This window comes from Necator americanus, chromosome III (genome assembly GCF_031761385.1).
Source record: "Necator americanus strain Aroian chromosome III, whole genome shotgun sequence".
In the NCBI taxonomy this organism is placed as follows: Eukaryota; Metazoa; Nematoda; class Chromadorea; order Rhabditida; family Ancylostomatidae; genus Necator; species Necator americanus.
The window spans coordinates 32,830,065-32,855,552 of record NC_087373.1 but is presented as its reverse complement, the minus strand read 5'-3'; the positions used below and the strand labels follow the sequence as shown (position 1 = coordinate 32,855,552).

Sequence of the window (25,488 nt, the reverse complement as noted above, 5' to 3'; positions counted from 1 at the left end):
CTATAGCTGTGTTAGGAATGCTGAAGCTATCGTGTGAAGACGTAGACTTTTCGTGCGATGACAGGACAACTTGCAAATTGAGACGTGCTGAAACTCACTTCTGTCCTTATGTGTTGGTTCGTGTTGCCGTTGGCCGATGCGCCATATGGTTGTTCAGTTACCACGCGGGACCTGTGTATGAGAGTGCTCAACGACCAGTAGGCACCAACGTTTACCTCAAACATGGGTAATTAAACGCAGGTACAATTGTAATGCAATACAACAGAGGTTTACATAATGAAATAGATTCACAGGCAAGACAAAATGGAAAAGTGATCGTACGTACAGTGAGCACCACTATTTATGTTGCCCCGATGAGGAGGAGCGAGCTGACATTTGATGAACTGGTGATAAGTATTGTTTAACATTAAGGCAGTCTGATCAGCCATACGATAACGAAACTGAGCTTAAAGATGAGTCATGGCCGGTATGGATAAATGAAAAGAAAGAGAGGATAGAGTAGAGGTTTCCTCTTTAGCTCCAATTTCGACCACAACTGTGGAAAGTTCTTCCATTGACACTGTTGAGCTAGCGAGAGTTTTGTGGAGCGAGTGCTTGACTATCTAGATAAGCCTTTCGTAGAAACCTCTTTGCTAGGGAGCATACGTCGCTATGTGCTTCCAGTCAATTTCCTTACTTCCTACTTCTCCCATAATAGCGGGGTCATTTCGTGCCGCTTAGATATTCTCTTGTAAAATAGTATTGCCTAAATCGAATGTAGGAGCGTTATCGCTTGTGATGGAACGAGGTACTCCTCTTCTAGCAAAAAACCGGCGCAGCATATTGAGAAAGGCGGTCGTGGTGAGATCCGATACCACGTCCAAATGTATAATTCGTGTTACGATGCAATCAAGAATTGCTCCGTAACATTTCGCTTGGCTGTTTGAGATTGTTCTTATTGTAAAGGGTCCGAAGTAATCGAGTCCCACATGTTGGAAAGGAGCAGACCTGATGACTCTTTCCTTAGGTAAATCTCCTTGAGTGGGATAGCGATATGGAAGGTTATTGAATCGTTGACATTGTATGCACTTCCGAATTCCTGTTACCTGAGGATGTATCTTTGGGATCCAAAAGTGTTGCCGAACGAGTGCGACAGTGTGATTTATACCCGTATGCCCTCTTTGGTGGTAGTCCCGGATTATAATCTCCGCCAGAAATTATTTCTGAAGAATAAAGACAGGATATTTGGCACTATCTTCTAATTGTGCTTTACCTAGACGTCCACGACAGCGTAAGACGCCTTCATAATCTGGCTGTACATTGAGATGGTGGAGAGAACGCACTATTTGCTCCGTGACGTGGATATCTTGATGGTTCTTCATGAGAAGTTTTCCCGATAATTGAACCTCCGTTCCACTCAGAGGTATTGAATCCAGTGAATACTGCAGTGAGCATACGGTGGAGTTGTGTCCCGATCATTTGCAATGCGTGCAGCGTCTTCCTCGCCATGGACGTGTTCTCTCATTGAAATAGTAGTAAGCAAGCAAATATGACATCTACTGGTGGCATCCAAAACGTTGATACGTGCGGTAGATACGTGTAGATACGGTGGATACGTTCGATACGTGCCATATCGTCTGCAAGAATCAGAGCAGTGCTGTCCAAAGTAAAGAGAACTCAGTAGCCATTTAAATCGAGTCTTTGGTATTGCCTATGAGCAAAATGAATAAGAGTTAAAAAAACACTTTTACAACAACGTGACTTGTTACAAATACAAATCAAGTCATGCAAAATTCTAAGAGCTTCTAGGCAAAAAAAAGATGGTAGCCATGAGACACCGCGAGTCTATGTTGAGCCCCCGGTAGCAGGATGCTTTAAAACGCGCTTGTCCCACATAAGCAGTATACTGCCATTCTTTAGGCAATAATTCAGCCTAAGCAATGTGTAAATTACGCGTCCACTGATCCAGAGTAACATATGAAGATAGGGAGTTTCCCTGCTACGTTGCAACGTTACGTTTGATGACCGTTACAACCTCCAATCGGAGGTCGTCGTTTCCTGTACGTATTTACATCCAAGCTCCGCCCAATGCGGACGAGCTATCTTGAGAATTTGAATTCTGAAATTGCGGGAAATTTATAATACGCCTTATGAATGCTTTCATTAAGGCTTTCTTTTAAAATTCATCGTTGTTTTCCTTCGTTTTATCCATACTCTCCCATCTTACGAGTCATGTTTTAACCGCAGGTAACAGCAAAGCTATAATTTGCCGTGCTGTGATCCGCACACAGAATCCTACCACTTTAAATTATTTTCTGGAAGTGTTTGTCATTGTATGTCAGCTGTTTCTTCTCCGATCTTCTAAACATATATATTTCTTTTTGCCATGCAAAATTTACTATTTGGAATCCTCCGGCTGTGATTATCTTGTTTATCACGTGACTAGTATTTTATCTAGATGCGTATCCTTTTTCCATTCCCCTATTTTAGGTTTGTAATTTAGATCTTCTTATTCTTATGGCCCGTAAGAAGCGAGTTGGTTCTTCGGACGATGACAGTGACTTTAGTTCAGGTACTCTTTTAATTTTCTTTGTTCTTTCTTCCTAACATCCATTCTGATAAGAATTAAAATTTCCCATTTATAGTAGTAGCTTACCATGATTCCCCACAAGTTTTCAATAATGTGCTGGTGGCGTTGAAGTCATTGAATGCCACTAATACATTGAAGTACTTTTCAATTATTGATAAATATAGTGTTTCTTGTACTGTACTTCTGGTATTTGTGAACCATCACTAAGTTCTATGGGCTTTTTTTCTTTCTAGGAAAGATCTTTATGAGGTAGGGTTATGCCTGTAATGAAACTGTCTTAGTATTGAAGCTTTAAGTTAGTCGTTTCATGGATATAAGTCGTTAGGATTAATCTTCAGCCTTGTATTCACTTTTATTATGGAACTAGCTGCTGCTCAAAAATTGTAATTCGTGTGTAGATTGTTTTCATCTTTAGATGAAGAAAAGAAAAAGAAGAAACCTGCGAAGAAACGACTCCCATCTCCATCTAAAACACCACCAGCACCAAAACGAAAACAAGCCAAGCTTACCACACCGGCCAGAGCGGGTGCAGCAAGTAGAAAAGGACAAGAACAGGTGAATTCCATCGATATGTGCGATAGTCGGAGTCGGTGTCTCGACCCCCTTCACTTTTCAACTATTGGCACTTGGGACCTCCTTCACTTTTTGAATAGAACTGCACCCGATTAGCCAGACCTCCTTCGCCTGAGGAGTGTCCGGCTCCTCCCTATCGCACCTATGATTCCATCGAATATTTATTTGTCCTCTTCCACTATCTTTACTATTGCAGAAGGATGCCGACAGTTCATCTGAAGAGGAGAATGAGTTCGTCGAGAATTACGAGAATGAAGACCTCCTACGAATGGTACTACTGCATTGATTTTTGGAAATCCCTATAGTATAAGCTTAATAAGCACCGTTACTCCTAGGTAATTCCTCCAAGACCTCAACCTTGTATGAAACCTGATGGTAGTGGAGCAAGGCTCGTAATCAGGGAAATTGTTTGTACTAATTTCAAGTCATACTTCGGTACACAGCGAATTGGACCATTTCATAAGGTGGGAAGCTTCCTTATTTGAACCGTTCCTATTTCTACTTTTTGTCACTGTTACTCTTCCTCTTTTCTTACCGAATTTATCTCTGCTACAATTCTTTGCTACTGAACTACTTTGCTTCTACTCTTTATTTTCAGCCTGAGTTCATGTTCAAGTATTTTTTAGTCTCATCACTGCTTTAGAATTTCACCGCTATTATTGGTCCAAATGGTTCAGGGAAAAGCAATGTTATTGACTCCTTATTATTCGTTTTCGGATATAAGGTAACATTAGACCCACTTTTTTCCTTGTTTTCCTTTTCACGTTGTTCCACATTTCACGAATTCTAGGCTTCAAAAATTCGTTCTAAGAAATTATCTGTACTTATACACTCTTCAAGAGGTCATGACGACATTAATAGTTGTACCGTTGAGGTTTTCTTCGAGCAGATTATAGACAAGGTTGTTTCTTTAAACATTCGTTTCAACTATGTTAAATATCAAGCATTTAATTTCATAATCATTATCTTTTTTCGTTTTTACTAGATGCAGTAAGAAACTAAAGTTTCAGTTTTTTCTTCAGAATAATTGATCCCAACGTTTATTCAAACCAAACAGAATTTTGTTAATTTTAGGACGGTCACTTTGAAGTTGTTCAAGGTAGCGAGTTCAGTGTTTCACGAACAGCTTATAAAAATAATAATAGTGTTTATGCTTGGAATGGAAAGGTAGGCGTATTTTCGTAATTCTTTCTGTTTATGCTGGTGACTTCACTGATTCTTATCTTAGACAATGTCCATAAAAGAAATTGCGGGTCGCTTAAGAGGGTTCGGGATTGATCTCATCCATAATCGCTTCCTTATCCTGCAGGTTAGTAAGTATATATGAATGTTTTATATTCTTTAACACACTGTCTGCTTCTAGGGAGAAGTAGAACAAATAGCAATGATGAGGCCAAAAGGAGAAAACGCTCATGAGGAAGGAATGCTCGAGTATTTGGAAGATATCATTGGATCCAGCCGTTTCCGTGTATGATTTAAATAACAAACAGAAGTCGTTTCCAGTCTACTACATTTCTTCTATTTATTCTTACGATAGAATATAGTTCATAAATTTCTCAATGGGAAATATATTTGTGACATCTTCTAGATTCCCATCGAAAGGCTGAGTGCAAAAGTCAATACTTTGAAGGAACAAAGAACAAATGCATTACAACGGTTTGTTCGTACAGGTCTTTCTAAATTTCCAAGTACTTTTTTGTTATTAGTTTTTGCCTATTGTCGTTTTAACTTGTTTTCAACGAGTCCTTCAGTTTCATAGGTACTCTTTGAAGGGCATTCTTCATAAACTTCTGTGTCCTCCCACTGAGTTCAATAGTTACTTCTCTCGCTAGATCTTTGAAAAAATAATAATTTTGGTAAACGTTCCGAGATGAAAGAACTAGTTTATCAACCTTAATACATTTTATGTATTTGCATACTGTGTGACACGTCACATCCAACTTATACCGGCTCACCTCTCTTGTGCTGCTCTCTACATTTTGCTTCCTTCCTCATTTCGGTTTTTTTTTCTCAGGTTTTTCTTTTCCTTTTTCTCTTCTTTCTCTTTTTTGGTCGGGAATAACCATCGCTTACACAATAAACTTCTTTATTTCACTTTTTTTCAAGACATCTCTGGCTGTCTTAACCCCTTTTACCTGGACATGCCACAATTTGAGTTATATATAAGTTTATGGACTTTAGTGTGGAATTTAGTGTACGAGTAGCGGAACGGGATAAATCCGCCCTGGAAGGACCCGTTCGTGAAATGATTATGTACCTCAAAGCAGAGAATCATGCCGTGCTTCTCAGAAACCAACTTTTCCATATAAAATTGTATGTTGTACAATCTTCACTTCCTTGTTCCGTATATCTTAAATGTCCTCTTATTTCAGATTTAAAATTCTGGAGGAAATCGATGAGATACAACCTCTTCGGGATGAAGCGTTTGGGAAGAAAAAGGCGGTTGATAGGGCTCTTAAAGAGGTTCTCGACGCCAGAGAGGCAGATAATGATCGTTTAGAGGCTGCACAAAGGTACAATTTTCTTGATAGTATCTCTTGAATAGGAGGGTTTAGATAAGTGAAACATGTTCCAGGAACCAAGCAAAAATTTGTGCGGAGGAAAAAGCTGCTCGTGATGAAATCAATGCTCTTGAAAGAGCGGCGAAAGCTCGCACGAACACGATGAAGAGGAACGTAACCGAAATTGCTCGTGTCGGTGATGAAATTGAAAAGGAGAAACAAAAGGTGAGCAACCGAGTGTCAGATACTTCGCATTTCATGGCTTATAGGAAAGAATTTCCGAGTAGCTTTTATTCCTTAATTGTAGTTAGAAGAACTGAAAGGTGTCCCGGCAAAAGCTACCGCTCGACTTGAAGTTCTCAAGGCGTCCATTGCTGAATTGAACGAACTAGAGCGTGACAATATCAAGAAAGTTCGTTTATCCAATTCAGTCGCTTTATTCTATCTCAAGTATTTTCATAAATACTGTTTTCTTTCTGTAGGCTGATGACAACCGAGATAAGTTTGACCGAAAGGCGGGACCAGAAAAAGCTGAACGAGCCAGACTTGAAGAAGAGATGGGAGTCCTTGTTTTGAAGGAAGTCGATGCCAAGAACAAGGTCACTTTTGCTTTCTGACCTTGGTAGACATTAATTAAAACGTTTGAATTACCTGTGCTTATTTAGATCCATATTGCGAAGGAGGCTCTGAAAAATATGACTCATGAAGAAACTAAGCTGCGAAAGCGGTTAGCTGACTTCCAGAATAATCTGACTACTTGGAAAGAAGAACTGGAAAAGAAAACTACGTATGCTGTTCTTTTGTCTTCCAAATTTTCTGAGAGATTCATAACATTGAGCAAAATTTTTTTGCTTACTTTTTTAGTGAGATGGATGAATTGAAGGTGTCTTTGCCCAAGGTCCAGGAGGATTTGGCGCAAGCTCGAGCTTCCCTTCCACTCATCAAAGAAAAAGAGGACAGGCTTATGGAGGAGGTAAATGCGTAGAAATATAATGAAATGTGCTGATGTTTTTGCTTGTACAAAACTCTCGGACAGATTTGTTCTGCGACACTGCATACAAACCAATGTTCTAAATTGGTTAAATTTGGTTCGGTTTTTTTAGGTTAATGTTTTGCGTGCCAAAGTCTCCGAAGACAAACAGTTGGTGTCTTCTGGAATTGCTGGAACAGAGCGTCAAAAAGCATTGGGTAAAGCGAAGGCTGAGGGCCTGCTCAAAGGACTTATTGGCAGACTGGTGAGTTATGGAATCAGTTGGCCAATCAATAAATCTCTTATTTGATTCGATTCAGGGTGATTTGGGTACTATCGACAAAAAGTACGATGCAGCCATCTCGACAACCACAGCTGCTTTGGATTCCTATGTTGTTGAGACAACAAATGACGGTCATGAAGCCATTGATTATCTTGTAAAGGTGAAAATTAGATAGGATATTCTTCATTCTGCTGCATAACTCGACACTGAAATTTCTAGAGAAATCTTGGTCGAACTAACTTCATCATTCTGGACAAGACAAACGAGTTCAAAGATAGTATAGATACAAAGAAAAAGTTGTAAGGAATACTAACATGGCCAATTTTCATTTTTGTCTGTTTCTCCTAGTTCGATTGGTACTTTCTAGCCCTGCTCCTCGCTTATTCGATCTAATCGATATACCAGATCCCCGACTTCGGAAGGTTTTCTATTCTACTGTGTTTGACACTCTTGTGGTGGATACGTTGAAGGAAGCGACGGAACTCTCTCGTAAAGATAGATGTGAGTTTATTTTTTTCTGGGATTTTATCCTCTGGTTTTGTCCAGTCAGTAAATGGTTTCATCTCTTCTTGTTTTTAAGCACTGCGCATAGTTACTCTTCTGGGACAAGTCATCGACAGCTCTGGTACAGTTTCTGGAGGAGGTGCGCCGAAATAGTGAGTCTTTAGGGGTCAAATTTCAGAATGCCCTTGTGATATGATTGTGCAGCGATGACCAGAAACTGGATGTTAATAATAATTTTGATATGCATTGCTTGTTGGTAATTTCAGTGGACTAATGGGAAATAAAGAGAAGGGTCAAGCTGAGAAAGCTATGCGTGATGCTCAATCTCGATTGCCGGCCATGACTAAAGAGTTGGACGAGAAGAGTGAGAAACTTGCGGAAACGTCTGCTTCTTGTCGACAGGTGCATACAGCTGTTGATTTGTTCCATTTGATTCTGACTCTATCTCTGAAATTAAAGAAATGATGGATTTGTACTGTCACTGAATTATTTTGCTTTTATTGTTTATTCTTCAGATGGAACAAAGGATATTTGCGCTTAGTAACGAAACAAACAGACTACGTGCCCAGTTCAATAGCTGTGATAACGAGATCCTTGTAAGTTCTAAGTCTTGTGAATCAATAGTGATGTATACGGTTTTCTTTTCTAGAAATTAACCGAACGCATCGCTCACATGGAGAAACAGGTTGTGTACGTAAGTGAACAGCTGGAGAAAAATTTGGCAGATGAAGCAGAAGTTGCTGCTAAGAAGGCTGAAATTGAAGCAGCAACTGCGGGTATGTTTTAACAAAAAGTTGGAAGAATTCTGCATATTCCTGGTTTACGTTTATTTTCAGAACGCGAGGAATGCGCGAAAGAGGTTGCTGCTGCGAAAGCAAAAGTAGATGTGGTTGCAGCCAAAGTGAAATCCATTTTTCATGAGTTTGTGCAGGTATAATTTTTGTTTCTATTGATAGTTATTCCTATTGAGCAGTAAAACACCTGTGATGCAGAAATATCTGGATGAAGCTGATACAGCGAAGAAAAGACGTCAGGAAATCGAAGAACAAGCTGTGAAGGAGCGAGTGAGCATAGATTTGAACGAGCATAACATGGAAAAGGTTAGAGTTGCACATTTTTTAAATGAAGAAAACCTGATTCATCCTTGCTCTACTTTTTCAATACCATCATCAGTACTATCATAGAATGCTTCTAATGACAGTTAAAAGTATGACAAAATGAGATCAGATATTCGCTGATGTTGATAGAAAAACTCCTTTTTATGCATGCTGATGGCCTCAGTTATCTATTCTATACTCTCGGAATGCCACCTCTTGGATATCTGTGGGTTACATTCCTTCTTACCTTTTTTATTCTTTTTAGGTCCAAAATCGTATCAAGTTCCTCGAGAAACAATTAGCTGATAAAAAGGCGAAGGAACAGAAACTTGCGGAAGAAGAGGAGAATTTGCCAAAACTTGTAAACCAGGCAAAAGCTACACAAGCTGAACTGAAGGTAACTATTCTGAACTACTTTAAGTGTTTTGTTGGAATCCATTTGTTAATTTACTCATTCTAAGATCTCGTTCTAGTGATTTTCAATTTCTTTGATTTGGCTACAGGAAAAACTCGAGGAACTCGAGGAATTTATCAAAAACACCCGGCAACGAAGAGAAGACTTCAATCGTGATGAGCTTAAATTCTTAAAGGAGGTCAAGGTAACGATTAAGAAAGTGTTTCTTTTTATATTCTCCTTTCACACAACATATCTCAAGCAATGCACGGACGACCTGAATGAGAAGGACGCCTGCTTAAAGGGACTGCGAATTGAGACAGAGAAGCTGAGAAAACAGGTAATAATCCAAATTTGATCCAACTGTCGAAGCAAAATATGGGGTAGCTTGTAACTCAGATGGATGCGCTGACATTGCATCAAACACAAGAGTTCGATATCATCCCAAAAAAGACGAAGCGCTTCGACATAGATGATCCTATGGACGACTCATTCTTTGCCGATTTGTCCTTGGTAGATCGACCACAAGAAAAGAAAGATAAGAAGGTTCTAGAACTCCATTTTGAATTTATACATTTTGTAGGTACTGATTTTCATGTCTTTACTTAGGGTGATAAAAAGAAAGGTGCCGACGAAGCGATTGAGTTTCTGGAATCACCAGACGGAACTGTACCAAAATTGACGAGAGAAGAAGTGGCGAAGTTGGACAGGGAACACATCAAGTTTACACTCACGAATATTGAGCAGAAGCAATTGTCATCTCGTACTGACATCAATATGCATGTCATAAGTGACTACAGAGTGAAGGTACGTGGATAAACAGTAGTCAGTATCCTTTAATTTCTTACGATTAATTCGATTTCCTTATGCAACATTGGCGTTTAACATTGCTCTCGTTTTATTAAGGATCTCTCTCAGATTTCCTTTTACCTTTTACGTACTCAATTTATATTGTATATTGTGCGTGAAGCACTTGAAGTACTGGGAAATACATCAAATAATGATCTCCCGCATTCTAAGCCGCTATAAAAATAGAGAAAACATTTAAAAAAATTGATCATATTTCCGGGAAGTACGAGTGTGCCATTTTACTGATTTTTAAAGATTATATCTGACAGATGGCGGCTATCGTAGATACATTGTTGAAGACGTTACCGGAAATGAAATTCTTCATCACTTTTCGGGTTGGCTCAGGTGGGATTTCGTTGGTTCCCTACAGGATCCTGTCTTCCAAATTCAAAGGGGTTGAGGACGATCTTTGAAAATATTTTGCCTCAGCTATCCTCAGAGAAAAAGTCACATGGGCTTAAATCTGGTGACCGTGCCGCGTTCCCCCTAAGTGAGATTAAACGCCCGTGGAACATTTCTCTGTTAACACTCGCAGCGAACGTCGTGCTGCGTGAGCTGCGGCATCGTCTTGTTGAAACCACAGATGTTCGGAATACAAGTCGGTTAGTTTGAAGCGCAGAAAGGTCGGTCTCTTACATTTCCCCGTAGCGGTCACAGTTATCGTTCGACCAACTTCCTCAGAAAAGTATGGGTCGATCACAGAAATTTTGAAAACTCAATAAATACTGCAACCTGGCATTTCGTATATTTTTCAGAAATATGTTTGGTTTCTTGATATGTGCCACCCTTTATGATTAGTTCTTTTATGCAATATACTTTTTTGTTGGAAGCAATTAAGATTCTCGCCATTGGTGTAGCCGACTGGACAGTCATCCAGTCGTGTATCATTTTATGAAAAAAAAACTTTAGCGCATAGTGAGGTTCTTGGTGGAAAGCTGTCTCTTCGCTAGGTTTGTGGGAGGTCCCAAATTTGCTATGGAACGGCATCAATATGTGCATAGATTTGGTAAAGATACCCTACACAGAATAAAGAAGAAAATGAGAGCTGGACTGAATTAAAGCTGGAGTAATTATTGGTGTTGTATTGACGGCGTAATGGATAACGTTATTTCACATCCTCCTTTCCATTTGGAAGGAATAACTGAGAAGTAAGCTTTTCCCTCCAGTATTTTCTAGGACACGCATTCAGCGTGACAGTTTCTAGTTCTCCATTCTTTTCATTTTTCTCTATTTGCTTTTGGGATGTGGATGCAGTTAAAGAATATTTCTCACTGGAATTCCATTGAAGATCATGTCTTGAAAGATCTAGCTGCATAGGAGTAGATTTATTTATAATCAGAATGTTTGCAAAATAAGACCAAAGACTGAATGCTTGAGAAAATATCTTGTGTTTTAGCTTATTCTCATTTCACACCATTTCCAGCTAGCAAAACTCGAAACCGAAAGAGCTGTGTTGGACGCAGCTAGGGAAACTATGGAAGAACACATGGCAGTATTGGATAATATGCGTAGGGATCGATTAGCGGAGTTTATGGTGAGAATTTCTGACCTTCGTGAAGTGATTTTCCATCTTTCCCCTCCTTTAAAAACTTACTTTTCTTTATAAGACGACCTTGAAGATCAGCTGGTATGGAATTAGATGTGCTCCCTTCTGTAACTGATTAGGCGTTTATTTCAGGATGGATTTGAAAGAATCGGTCTCGGTCTTAAAGAAATGTACCAGATGATTACACTTGGTGGAGATGCATCTTTAGATCTAAAGGATTCTATGGATCCGTTCACACAAGGAATACAATTCATGTTCGTTTCTTCCAATAACTTGCAGAAAAATCCCATGTAAGGGGTTGTAAAGTGGAGAAACTTCAAGAACCACCCAAGATATCTCAATAATGAAGTCTAAGAATAGAATGCAAAAAGTTAGGTTCCGGCGAGATTCGAACTCGCGTTACTGGATTCAAAGTCCAGGGTGTTAACCGCTACACTACGGAACCACGGAGGCAAGGCGCCGAAACGTAGTTCACCCGACCGCGCTTTGCACTTCTCTGGTGGATCGTTTGTGAGAATATCTTTCATGTGATAGCATTATGAACAAAATATTCAATGTTTGCGAAAAGTTTAAGGATTCCACCATCTTTAACCGTATGCTATTCGTTTGGCTATAGTCCCGCTTTAGCAACGGCTCTATTGAGTTGACTCAGCGCATTGTTTGCTCAAAGGTTAGCTGTTGGTGTTCGGCGAAATGTCCAAAACGGTCATTTTCACCTCGTATTGGATTTTTACAGAGTTCTCTGTAAGCTGTACAGGAAGACCTTGCGGAGCTTACTTTTTCCTGCTATGAAAACAATTTCTGTCTGTTATGAAGCTCTTCTAATTCTCATCTTCTTATTTTTATAAGGGTACATGCAGTGTGAACAGCATTATATAATATTATATGATTAATATTTTAACAATAAGCAAAGTAACTTTTTACAGGGTTCGACCTCCTAAGAAATCCTGGAAGCAAATTGAGAACCTCTCAGGTGGGGAGAAGACTTTAGCGTCATTGTCCCTGGTGTTTGCTTTGCACCATTACAGGTTTGTTCATCTTTTTTCTGCGCATTGAGCGAAAAAGAACAAGGTTTTGGAAGGATATCACGTAATCTTTTCCAGACCAACACCTTTATACGTTATGGACGAAATCGATGCTGCTTTGGACTTTAGGAATGTTTCAATTATCGCCCATTACGTCAAGGTACGTAGAATATATTTGCTGTCCTATTTTGCTGGAGGTGAATTTTTAGGACCGCACGAAGAATGCGCAATTCGTGATTATCTCCCTTCGAAACAACATGTTTGAGCTCGGTGACCGGTTAATAGGAATCTACAAGGTAAAGTTTGGGAGAATTTTAGGAATTCTTGTAAGAATATTCGTAAGTAGCTCGATAACAACTGTAACAGTTAATTGTGAATTGAAAAGGAAAGGCTCACTGGCATATCCCGGTTTTGAATTGTATATTTCTGAACCTAAACACTTTTAAGCTGGTGGTACTTCACACCATGTGATTTTTCCTTTTTCCACAATTCACAAAACTCATGTATTCGTGAGACACTGGGTGGTATTGAAGTAATTGAATTTTGTACTAATTTTGTGGGGACAAAGACTCGGACACATTTATGTAGAACCTATGTAATTTTTTTTTCAGACCTTTGACCGATCTCAAAATGTCGTAATTGATCCACCTCAAGTGAAGAGCGTACAGGCTGAATGTGCTCGACGAGATCAGGAAGTGCTAACCAAAGAAAGCTCAGCTTCTGATGAAGAAATAGATGATGATGATATGGATGATCTCTTCCCTCCCACAGTAAAAGATAGTCATCGACGAAGATCCCGTGCCTTTTCACGTGGAGACAATAAGGAGGTACTATCGGCATACTATACTTGGATTTATTAGCTCGCCTAATTCTATCTGTTGTCTTCTTCTTTTAGAATAGACTCTCACGCATCTCACAACGCACACGATTACCTTCCATAGCAGAGGATCGTGAGACTGACGCTTCTTAGGTAACCACAGGTACCTTCTGCGTAGTTCTTTAAATTATTTTTGTACTATTTTCATACCATTTTTATTTCTTTCAGCTTTATTTCTATGGACTAGTGATGCTAGAATGTTCTCATATCCGTGCTGGTCGGTGGAATTTGATTTTCGTTGTACTCCAAGACGATTTTACCTCACAAACATCTTACAACCTCAAAATGTAGCAATTTTTTGTATTATATTTGATTAATTTTCAACTCTTCACTGCCTTTGTTTTCGAAAAGCATTTTCAACCATTGCGAAAACCCTATGATTTAATTTTGTGCACTTATTGATACTCATCATCGTGTAAATGTGGCTAACGTGTACATTGATTTCTTTTAATGAGAATGATAATGAATGAAATTCAATTTGCTGTGTTGTAATGCTCCAATCATTTAAAAAAACTGTTTTATTGCTACCTGCAGCTATCCCTGCCAAGTGTAAAAGATTGAGTCCCATATCAGTATCTTAATCTAAAAATTTTGCTATCTACTATGTTTATTGTAATCCAGGAAGGTCGCAACGCTATGATGCACCACGCGAGACACCCTTACGTGACCTTTAGAAGGCCGCGAGGCTACTGCTGCAATATCCCGTAGATTACACTTTTTTCCAATGTCTTTAGGCGTTAGAATGTAAGCGTTCTGATCCGTTACTATTCATATGTAATCCAGGTGATGTACAATCACCATTAGGAATTGAAGAAAAGAAACTGTGGTCATACTGTGATTGTTTGTATTTTATTTCTCCTGAAAGCCCTGATATCTATGTTCCATGTTTTTTTCCTGACAGTTCAATATTTCTATGTTTTCATCGATCGATGGGACGACATCTAGAAAAAATGTACAGATGCCTTTTTTTTGTCCTAAATTTAAAAGCCGCTTGAAGGCCAAAGCTCGATAATGTTATGATGTTTATTACTGATTTATTTCTATATATTCTTATATATAGATGAAGACCTACACAATACGAGATATTCATAATTTCGTACTTTCGCTGATCAATTTGATCAGAAGGTCATCAAGTTTCCACAGATCAAAGAACTGGATCACTTGGTGGCTTTCGAGGCATTGCATCCCAACTTCCTGAAAATCTAGACGGTAATAAGTTTTCAAGCCCATGAATTTGTGCCGTATCGGATGATCGCGACGCGTGCACCGTTCTTAGTGTGGATCACACTGCACCCATTAAGGTCACCAAAACCGAGTTAAATGTTTTTGAATGTGCTTATAACACTCCGAAGAGAATTTGTTTCCAAGGTCTTGAAGGAGTTTTTTTTTTTGGTAAGGACGACTCGGTGCAGTTGCGAAGGGGCCGCGCTCGAACTGATGAAACAAGCGGTGGAGGTCAGGGTGGGACCTCGCCGTGCAGGATTCCTCTTCGATCCCAACTCCTATGCTCCACCGCTTCGACTGCAGCCACTTACGCAACTGCACCGAGCTTCAGGCGGTTTTGGCCCGACTGTAGGATAGGATCTAAATTTAACCATATACTCAAATTACTAGACAACAACCTACAAAAATGTTGCCGATGAGAAGAACCACGTTTCCGGTTCGTTCAGCAATCTCGTCGTCTGACATACCAAGATTCGTGTAGTGCAATGAAAGAGCTCCAAATATGAGATCAATCTGTGAGAGAAGACATTTTTTCAGTGTCGGTGAGACGTTGGCAATCGCTGGAAACGCGTCAGTTATGCACGATAAAATTAGCATGATGTAGCTTACGGTATGTTGGTATCCGTAAATTGACGATATGATTCGGATAGGAAATATGTAGAACGCTCACATGTGCTTTTAAAAGTGACCAATGCCTTTAGAATCACGTATTCGATAAATGTTATGTTGATTGCTTTCATCGGATAAACAATATCAGCGAGCACACTATCGAGTAGAGGTCGGTAGTATCTGAAGGAATAAAAATTCAGTACTATCAAAATTTTTGAACTCAAGTTTTGCGTTTTAAGGCCGTATGTGAACTTGAACTTGAAGATGTTGGCATCTTTGCACGAATAGATAAGGCTAGGGAATAGGTAGTGCTCAGAGAAATTGGGTTTGATCGCACACTCGTCAACTACACCCTTAACCTCTTCTATTCGTGGAAAGATACGAGTACTTAATTAACTTAATTAATTTAACTAATTTAATTTTTAAGTTAATTTCTTGGCACGGTGTCTTTAATTATACCTTTTAAATTACATAGTTCGACTCTGATTACAAATGAACCATTAGATAGAATAGAGTCCAGAAGTGCCACGAATCAGACGAGGAATCTGTGATCCATTTAGTTTCATCTAGTTATCCTATGTTACATCTATGCGAGAACTGTCCCTCGTCCCTCTGATCACGAAAATCACTGTTCGACATTCCTTCTCGTTCTCCGCAACGTCTTTTTCTCACTTTCTTTCTTGTTAGCACAACACTAGTACTACGTGTTTAGGAATGGCTCGATTGGAAAACCTCTCCCTTAAACACTACATCTTTCATTTAACCAAGTCTAGCTCGTGCTTGGTTAAAGGGAGGATACCACGAAATTGGCGATGTTGGGATCTATTCACGGAGATTGGTAGTTTGGATCAAGAGTAAGAGCTGGAGCTTGAACGCTCAATTCCCTTAATGGTCGTGAAAAACGACGTGGGACACGGCCTTGTCGATCGAATTTCCCTACGAGGCACCTGACAACATGTCATGTATGCGAGTGCAGCCATACGCGAGCGAGCGAAGAATCAATCCAGCTGCTGAAGGTCATTCTTTCGCTTGCCGGCGGGGCGGTGCGTATGCCCCCGTCAGGTATATCACACCTCTATAGGCTAATCATTTTGCCGTTCAGTTTTTTTCTGTCTGGATAGGATGTTGGGAGAACCTCATTGATTTTTGTCGCGCGTGATCAGAGAGGAAGGGGGCGTTATGAGGTGCCTCGTAATAAAATTGGATCAGCAACCGGTTCTTTTTTTTGCTCCGTTTTTCAGCAACAACGTGGGAATTGAGCCTGATTGTGCTCACACTCGTAATCTGCACCATTAACCCTACTAACATTTTCGTGGATATATCCAAACACCGTCGGTGGCGAGGTATGCTAATTTTAAGTAAAAGAGTATTTTAGTTCTCTGACAAAGGTGGACGGTATATAAGAAGCGGTTAAATTCTGCTAGAAGAATTGTTTCGAAAAATACTATTGGTTAGCAGATTACTTTCATTCTCCTTGGAAAAAGAAAAAGTACAATTGATGGAAGAACACCATCACAACAAAATCACCAATTGAGAAGAACGAACGTTTTCTTCAGATTCGCTGAAATGCACGTCTCGTCTCGCCATCCCTCATCCGAACCTTCCGCGACTCCGACGAACATCCCATTAAACATGACGAACCTGTACGCCGCTTTATGAATAATCAATAAGAATAGACTGGAATTCAATAATTCGGCGAATAACCTGTTTGGTAATCCCAGCCTCATTGTAAGATAACATGGATCAACTATTTGATGGAACAGTGTGCATCGTCGAAGGAAAACTTTCTGTAAAGAATGTCAAATATGAATAAATTGTAACTAGTATTAAAAGTTAAAGGTCAGGAGAAAAGAGCACCAACGTCAGATAAAATAAATGTTTCGATCAGCTCAATCATTTTAACTAACCCCCTTATCACAATCCAGCTACTATAGTAGAGTCAAAACGACATGAAGCACGGTGCAGTTGCGTAGGCGGCCGCGCTCGAAGCGGTGCGGTGGAGCGTAGCGGTTAGGATCGAGTGTGGACCCTTGCTATCAAACCGTTCATTGCTGCGGTTCGCGATCGTCCCACATCGATCCCAACCGCTCGCTATCTCCACCGCGCCGCTTCGAGCGCAATCGCTTACGCCAACTGCGCCGAGCTTCAGGCCGTTTAGGCCCGACTATACTTCAAGCGTTTTCCAGATAGGACCATGTTCACGTATTGCTCAACTCTAAGATAGAAGCCATAGAACCTTTTTGAATTTTTGTTGAATGTTCCCACTGCAGGACGGATTTCAACGGTTGGAACAATGGTTTTTTTTTCTGAACAGAGTAAAATGTCTGCGCTTCAGTTTATCCGAAATAATGATCTTTTAGTGAGTCAAGGGTGTCTTACTAAAAGATCATCATTCCGGATAAAGTACTGAATATGAGTAAAAATGAATGAAACGAGTAAAAACGACTATGGCTCAGAGTTTTACTTCAATATTAAAATAAAACTTTTCTAACTTTCGCATGACTTAGTCGGTCTCTGAAAATGACCCGAATCAAAATTACATCGCTCGTGAACCATAGGTGGAAATCGGACATTACTTTCCAATGCCCACAAATTTGTAAATCTATAAGTTTACTTTCTTAATCGACTCCTTATGAGAGCACTGTGCGACACAATAAACTATTTGTAAACACCATGTTGGCAAGAATCTTGGTAGGAACCTTCATCCAGAATGCCCCATTTCTTGAGTTTTCGTTTTTAAATCAAGCAAAATTAGTTCTTCTTTTCAATTGAAACCACTCCCTTAAAAAACTATGGTTAGGGTTCATTATCCCTTTTCGCTGACCTTATCCGAAATGTTCAAACATTTGAAATGGTTCCATCCACGAATCCATTCATATGTGGCAAGAATTTGCGCCCTGATATCCTTTTGTACACCCGCAAATGTCAATTCGGTAAGATCCTGAGAGGAGAACGGCTGGAAGAGGAAATATTTTCAAATTTCACTCTTAGAAATGTTTACCTCTAGTTTTGTTCTTGCAAGTTTTTTTTTATTTTCCTTACAATGTCATTCACTTCTCCTGCTGAAAGTATTTGAGAAATATTGTTTCTGACACAATATAAAATACATCTCCGCTCATTGTAGAGTCGTTCCTCCCTTAAGAGCATTTCTAGCACACTTTCAGGTGTTTCTCTGAAAGTGGAGTAATTATCGGGGATTTTTTTTTTGTTGAATTCACCATCCAGCACTTACTGTCCAAACGAATGCGTTGCTGTTTCTGGATCTTCAGAAAGTGAAGACGAATACGATGCAGCATAGGGCACTTCTGGAGATAAACCAGAGAATTCCTTAAAGTAGATTTCTGCTCTCTCTGCTCTCTTCTATTGGGAAGAAGAAGCGTAGCGGCCAGCACTTATGTCTACCTAGGTGACCGCGACGCGTCCGCCACAATTCTCGTGCCTTCGTCGGTTCGCGTACACGCGCGCGCTGCGCTCGACCAGGTAGACACAAGTGCGGCCCCTTACTAACGCATACCATTGCCGAAGCCAATTTATCCATCGATTGCTGTTGTGGTGGTGAGCGATTTGAGTATGAGATTTTTCGGCGACCTGCGTTACGATCACGGCGAGGTTGAACAGCTACAATAATGAGGCAATCGAAGGGGAAATGATTTTTTACAAGGGAAAGTGAATACCTTGCCTATCCATTCCCATCTGAATACATTTCGTATAACGGCATGCTCGACAAATGATTCGCATTTCTGGAAAGAGCTATAAAATTACTGGATTTCCCCGTTGATCATGCAGTTTTCCTGATTTTTTTGTCTGGTTTTTTTTTCTCATACCGTAATGTACTCTGCAACATCCACTCTTTGCACATACAAACTGCCTGCCCAACGTTACAGATCGTCTGAAAAGGTGAACTTTGTGTTTTTGTTAAAATCAGATATTAATCTTATTTTAATGAATTTTCTAAAGAAAGTATTACTGTTAAAAGGTCCCATTATGCATATATAAAGGCATCACCCCACGAATCTGACGTGGTATGGATTTCCGATGGACAAACTCTATACAGGGTCGTAGATTGCGGGGTCAGAGGTGTGCTTCGCTCATCTCTCACTAATCGTAGTTATAAAACAGCTTCAAAAACTCCTTTTTTCACGACGATTTCAGTTGCAACGCGCCACCCTTGCATGTACACGCGCCGCATCCAGCTGCGCAGTGGTCGAAGACCAGTGAGTTCTTCTCGACTGCCTATTTGAGTGAAACCAATGAATACGTTGCTGAGGGACCAGAACGTATACATAGAGGAGCGTTCTAACGTGACTCGTAGGAACTAAAGCGGTTCCCACGCTCTTTCTTTGCGACGATTAGGTAGAGATGAGTGGAACCGCCCCTCATCCCGCAATCTACCACTCCATCTCTAAGTTTTGCCTTAAATTCCTTCACAACGTCAGATTCATATGCTGCCTTTAACATCTCTACAGTTCTAATTTTGTCTTTCCTCTTCCAGAGAGGAAAAATGGAAAATTTCCAACAAAAAAGAATAAATCCAGTAGAATATTTGAATGATTTTTCTTTTTAAGTTTTTTTTTATGTTTTAAGTACAATGGAAAAAAGAAGAGGAACGGCCTTCAATTCGGTTTCTATCTTTTTTCCTTTCTTTCTTCTTCTTTCTCTATCTTTTCTTCCCCCTTTCCTTTTCTTTTCTTTCTCCTCTCTTTCTCAGTTGTTTGCCTATGTAACGCTCTTCCTTCTGTATTACAAATATGAAAATATTGGTAGAAAAATCAAAAAAGAAAATAAAAATATCATAGCATATCCTACATTGTCCTAGAATAGAGAAAAAAAAAATTCTTAAACGATCTTTAGTTAGGAAAAGAACGAACAAAGCTCAAAGTTTCCCTACAACTCTAACTTGGTGTACACAGCAATACCTGCGCTTGCACCGTTTCGCTCACAACACATGAGTATTTTATATTATGTTTATACTTACCGGAAAAATGCAGCACAGGCGGAGCAAGAAGGTGCGTTAAAATGATATCCGTTCGAAGGTGCACCACAGACTGCGCACTGCTTACACGGGGACGGAGATTCTGTCGGCCATTCCATGCATTCTGTAAATTGAAACAAACAAAAACATTGCTCTCAAAACGATTGGTTACAAAATTGTGGTAAATTTTGATCGTTTACAGACCTGCTTAAAGGCATCTCCCCGCGAATCTGAGGTGGTGCAGATTTCAGGTGGAGTATCCTTATAAGGGATAGTAGTTTATGGAGAAGAAGGTGTTTCCGTCCATTTCTTCCTAATTGCCGTAAAAAACGGCCCGGTATATGCGGCGCCGCACAGGGCTGGCGCGCTCCAATCGAACTCCTTCGATAGAAAAAGGTGCGCCAGAACGCCTGAAGCCGTATTTTCCGGGCCGTTTTTTACGGCAATTAGGAAGAAATGGACGGAATCATCCCCCCCTCCATAATCTACTATCCCGCATACGAATATTCCACCTGAAATCCGTACCACCTCAGATTAGTGGAGTGATGCCTTCAAGTAAAACTAGTAACAGAATAGAGTTCATTCCCAATGATTAAGAGAGCTGTACATCGGTTCATTTGTGAGCATATTTTCTGTTCTCTCGTAGGTTTGGGCCCTTTATGAGATAAACCAAAATAAGCACACAGAATATTGCTCAGATTTCTCTTCAAAGTTCCTTATTCCAAGCGAAAATATGCGAAATTGAGTGAAAACACGAGAAAAAAAAATTGAGTGACGATATCGGAATACATACCAGGTTGACGATAAAAAGTCTCCTCTACGGGAGACTGATAGAAGAATTCGTGCTTGACAAACTCCAGGATTTCTGCTGAAAATCAGGACAACGTGAGAATTTCGAAACACGACGTGGATGGTACAAATATACGGTTGAACATGTTGGTTTTGGTATGGAGGAAAGAAGTAGAAAAAAAAGAGGGAAAGTGAGAAGAAAGGGAGCTTTACCTCGAAATTATTTCTTCTTTTTTCAAAGATTTTACTACGATGATGATTTTCTTGCGATTTCACTACTTTTACTACTATTTTGAATAACAGTTCCATGAATTCCTGGAGATTGATGAAGAAATGCATGTTTTGCAAGTTTTAATACACATCAACTGAGCAATTTTTGCGAATTCCAGTACCACAGAGTAATTTTACTGAATACAATATATTAGAAATACATCATTATATTACTTATACTACTGTAAAACTCAGCGATACTGTGCGTTGACTTTTTATTTTCTGATTACCAGGTCCTTCCCTACCAATTCTGCCCAATCCATCTATACTTCTGTAAATGTGCATCGCCTTCTCCACCTTTTATGTACAGCTTTCGAAACAGGAATTTTTTTACAAATATAGAAATATAATAATAAGCAGGTGTTGGGAGCAAATAAAATAATGAATAACAAATGATCAAACAAGGAATTAATAAATATTTGACTCCTTGTTTATTAATTGTTTACTTGTTTATAGATCTCTGAGTTATCGTTTAACCAGAAACCACCGACAAAAACAACTTTTTCTCAACTTAGAGCTTCCAAATTGGCACAGTGCAAGCAGCGATTAAAAAGTGTGTCGTAGTCGCATCAAAAAATGTCTGGTTTGGATGTCTTTGATCTTTTTTGCTCTTACTTTTCCCACAAACGGTAAAATATCGAAAATTAATGAGAACTTCTGCACATCTATGACCTAGATTAGTACAACTATTTTGAGTTTTTGAAATTGTGAGAACTTTTTTCGTTTTGAAAACCGATCCATTGAAAACATACTGTTGGATAGTTAGATGGAATGAATTTTGTTTTTTTTTATGGAGCGATTTATTTCCTCAAGACAGAGCGATCTCAAAATGAATTATCCATAGATACTACGGTAAGTAGTTCTATTTCGAAGATATTGCGGTCATCAGGATTTAGGTGGAGTTCTCAAACCCTAAAAGGAACCAGTAAAAATTTCTTCTAATGTACTAGCAGATTCTGGAGTGAAGAAGTCGTGAAGTAGTCGATATGGTTACTTACGGTTCTCGGAACCTCTGTAACTATTGTATACACAGTTGAGAAAATGACAGCTGAAGCAAATTAGCACTTTTTTCACATCTTACCTCAAAATTACGATAAAACAGAAAAAACGATGCAGTAATAACAATTAATAATAACAATTACAATTATAAGTTATAAATCGTTATCCAAAAGAATCAATCGATAATCGCCGAAGCTGCCGCAAACAGTAGGTCGTGATTATGAGGGCGCTTATCAGTGAAAACATTTGCGCCTGCTAAGATAAAATCTCTTGTGACTACAACGATACGTTACGACCATTAGTGTACACTGAAGCAGTACGGTAGTAATTGCTGCTACAATGTGTACGAGCGTTTTGCACTCCGATCAGCACAATCAAACCTTCGATATTTTGATCAGAACAGTTGAAATGTTCGTAATGAAAAATTCACGCCATAGGAGCAAAAACACCTAGAATATTTCATTTCACATTCAAAAATTCTACAAACATGTACAGGTATCTTCGTACTTTGGAAAAACTGCTATTCAGTGGTGTTTTAGCTCTGCGTCTTCCTTTCAGATCGGGCCATTCAGTTGAATTCATTCATTTGACCATTCAGTTGAACTCATTCATTTGACCATTCAGTTCAATTCATTCATTTGACCATTCAGTTGAACACAACCTGTGAATGGTATATTTCTAGACCGTTCCGCTAAGCGTACAATGCATCCACTTATTATCGAACCTTGCTGCATAGAATCTTCTGGAATCATCGTCATACCGTATCAGTACAGGGTATTTGTGGAGGTACTGTCATATTGTCCTAACAAAAGTGTATTAAATACATTTTTCCGTTCCAACACCTAACTATCCATACACTAAGGTTCAATGCTTCGTCGCATATCCATTGATTACACTCTCTATTGGTTCAAAAATTTATTCATTGCAAACTCTTTAAAATTCACACACAATCGTCCACTGCATTTTTTCTTTCTTTCCTGTCAATTTCGATTGTACAGTATTATTTTTTTATCTCTCGTTTTCGTCTACATTACCTAAATTACCTTTTAACTAAATTTCCTTTGTTATTAATCTATTATATGCTTCTATGGGTTTTTTTCTTGCCTGACAGTTCTCCTTTCCCTACGGTTCCATTCAAACTTCCGTAGCTGTGAATTCGATAGCACGTAAATCCTCCATTCCCAAAATTCCTTTAGAGAGCAAACAATTGAAATTAGGTCATAAACGTATATTATTAACGTATATTCCATGTGCAAATGCGATTTGTTCGTGAAATTGATTGATTTGGTAGTTGGATGAAAGAATAACTGAGAATGAGCTGCATATTGGGGCTAGTGGCTATGGACCACTCAGGCCAATTATTTGATGTTTACTTATTTATTATTTTTAACCTGGACGCCTGTAGCGCAATCGGTTACAGATACTCTGTAACTGCAGCTGTAGTAGTCGATGGTTCGAAACCGCTCTGGGCCCAACCAATCTTCTCATCCCTCCGGAGTCGATAAATTGGTACGAGACTGACGTGGTTAGGATAAAAACACTGACTTGTCATATTGGTTGGCCTCCGTAAGTCAATTTAGAGGCCAACACGCGTTCCAAAACAAAGATTGCGAATTACAGTAAGACGCGTTGGCGCATCCCAAGTGGATTGATACGCCAGTGACTTTATCCTTCTTTTATCCTTTACTTATTTATTATCGATTCGCATCAGAAAGGAAAAATCGAGCTTGTGCAGCCTTACTACAAGCTCCAGTGTTATGAATTTTTGTCTCCTGGCTCAAGGGATTTCATGTTTAAGAGCAGCTCAGCGATAACCCTGTAAGTTGCCTGGTTGTTCGCTGGTTCGCCTCTATGATAGAAAAGACCGATCGAGCCACTACTTCCAGAACAGTCCAGTAACTCACCGATAACGTTGTTATGCTTAGATGTTCGTTTCCCAGCTCCGATGACAGGTCCAACGATGTGTTATTTGTATCCCACAATAGCCTTATTATATTGTATTATTTGTTTCCCACAATAGTCTTGAATCCAGTGATTCTTTCAATCGATAGTGCATTATCGAGTACGCTCATGCTTTTTGCTTCGTTTCCAGAAATACATAGGGTCAGCAGAACATTTTCGCGGCAATTCACGCTCTTCCTTAATCTTACAAAGACTTGCTGGAGGTGAGGTGCGCGAGATTGCCCTGATTCAGATATCAATTCCTACGTTGACATACCTAAAAGCATAATACCACGAATCTGGGGTGGTGCGAGTTTCAGGTGGGTTATGCCTACACGGGGTCGTAGATTATGGGGAAGAGGGTGATTCCGTCCACTTCTTCCTAATTGCCGTAAAAAACGGCCCGGAAGATGCGGCTTTGGGCGTTCCGGGACGCTATTTCCCACAAGTTCGAATGGAGCGCGCCAGCCTAGTGCACGCGCCGCATCTTCGCGCCGTTTTGTTTTTTTACGACTATTGGGAAGAAATGGACAGAATCACCCTCCTGCCCATAATCTACGACCCCGCGTAGGCATAACCCACCTGAAACCCACACCACCCCAGATTCGTGGGGTGATGCCTTTAAATACACGCAATGAAAGTTAGCGAAAGAGTCGCTTAGATGATAATTTCGTCAAAGGTGTTCCACCTCCAGCTTCAGCTGAAACCTCCGATTCTGTTACTGCTCCTTCTTCCCCTGAAATCCTCTTTTTTTAATGGATCTCCTTCTGGACCAAAATACGAATTTTTCGATATAAGTGATTTAAAGTAGGTAAATAAGTCAGTTTCTTATCTATCTAAATATCTTGCTTCTCTCACAAAATATTAATTACCAATAGTTAATAACAATATTATTATTAATAATAAATAAAATCATTAATAATAATAGAAGATATAATAAGTTCTAAGCGCAAAGCTAAGTTGCGCACCCTGTTTCCAGCTTCTCCAATCACTTCTATCTTAAATTTATTTAAACGAGCTTTGACTATCACTCAAACTAGACATCGACTGTTAGGCGAACTCATAAAGATTACAAGTAGGCCTGAAACAGATGTAACCATGACTGCTTTCGCCAATAAAAAGCAATGTGATGTGCTGGTGAACGAACATGGAGCTCGTTTCAGGAAGAACTTGCTGATAACAATTTATTGCCGAATAATAATGATAACGGCGACAAAATCCGCGGAAGACATTGTTAAAAACTCATTAATACAGCCATTTTTTTCTTGCAAGAAATGCAAAAACAAAAATTTACTAGTATAAATTAATGCAATGCAAAAACAACCTTATCCGTGAAAACAGTCTAAACTCTATATGGTTCTAATTGGGGAACAATGTTAAATACACTGTATGTGGGTTAGGCAAGTGAGAAGCAACTGTAAAGTAGGATTCTTGAAAAAAAAAGAAGAAAACCGGAAGAAGAGCAAAAAAAAACCTCGGAAGAAACAAAGCAAATA

General features: G+C 39.5%; 2 protein-coding genes across 3 annotated transcripts; one reads left to right on the top strand and one right to left on the bottom strand.

Moving 5' to 3' along the window:
* Window positions 1–17: 17 nt before the first annotated feature.
* On the top strand, window positions 18–13,281 carry RB195_011735 (uncharacterized protein; the record flags this gene model as incomplete). Of its 2 annotated transcripts, XM_064193279.1 has the most annotated exons (41): window positions 18–226; window positions 412–466; window positions 2,470–2,551; window positions 2,985–3,124; window positions 3,339–3,413; window positions 3,478–3,606; window positions 3,786–3,866; window positions 3,933–4,043; window positions 4,217–4,309; window positions 4,371–4,451; window positions 4,506–4,610; window positions 4,731–4,798; window positions 5,336–5,455; window positions 5,515–5,655; window positions 5,718–5,868; window positions 5,951–6,055; window positions 6,126–6,242; window positions 6,309–6,430; window positions 6,508–6,616; window positions 6,747–6,878; window positions 6,934–7,056; window positions 7,116–7,195; window positions 7,264–7,397; window positions 7,477–7,552; window positions 7,667–7,802; window positions 7,916–7,996; window positions 8,050–8,176; window positions 8,237–8,331; window positions 8,393–8,500; window positions 8,763–8,894; window positions 9,001–9,096; window positions 9,154–9,231; window positions 9,291–9,437; window positions 9,501–9,698; window positions 11,164–11,274; window positions 11,419–11,540; window positions 12,213–12,314; window positions 12,390–12,471; window positions 12,521–12,607; window positions 12,923–13,138; window positions 13,207–13,281. In XM_064193279.1, the coding sequence occupies 41 exons, from the start codon at window positions 18–20 to the stop codon at window positions 13,279–13,281; spliced, it is 4,632 nt and encodes a 1,543-aa protein (XP_064050861.1). The 2 variants fall into 2 exon arrangements, with proteins under 2 accessions (XP_064050861.1, XP_064050862.1); XM_064193278.1 differs by lacking the exons at window positions 18–226; window positions 412–466 and having other exon boundaries at window positions 2,497–2,551.
* A 993-nt stretch (window positions 13,282–14,274) lies between these two features.
* On the bottom strand, window positions 14,275–18,759 carry RB195_011734 (uncharacterized protein; the record flags this gene model as incomplete). Its single annotated transcript, XM_064193277.1, has 10 exons — window positions 14,275–14,382; window positions 14,815–14,972; window positions 15,083–15,201; window positions 16,567–16,662; window positions 16,726–16,808; window positions 17,846–17,977; window positions 18,064–18,193; window positions 18,254–18,348; window positions 18,536–18,639; window positions 18,696–18,759. The coding sequence occupies 10 exons, from the start codon at window positions 18,757–18,759 to the stop codon at window positions 14,275–14,277; spliced, it is 1,089 nt and encodes a 362-aa protein (XP_064050860.1).
* Window positions 18,760–25,488: the final 6,729 nt, after the last annotated feature.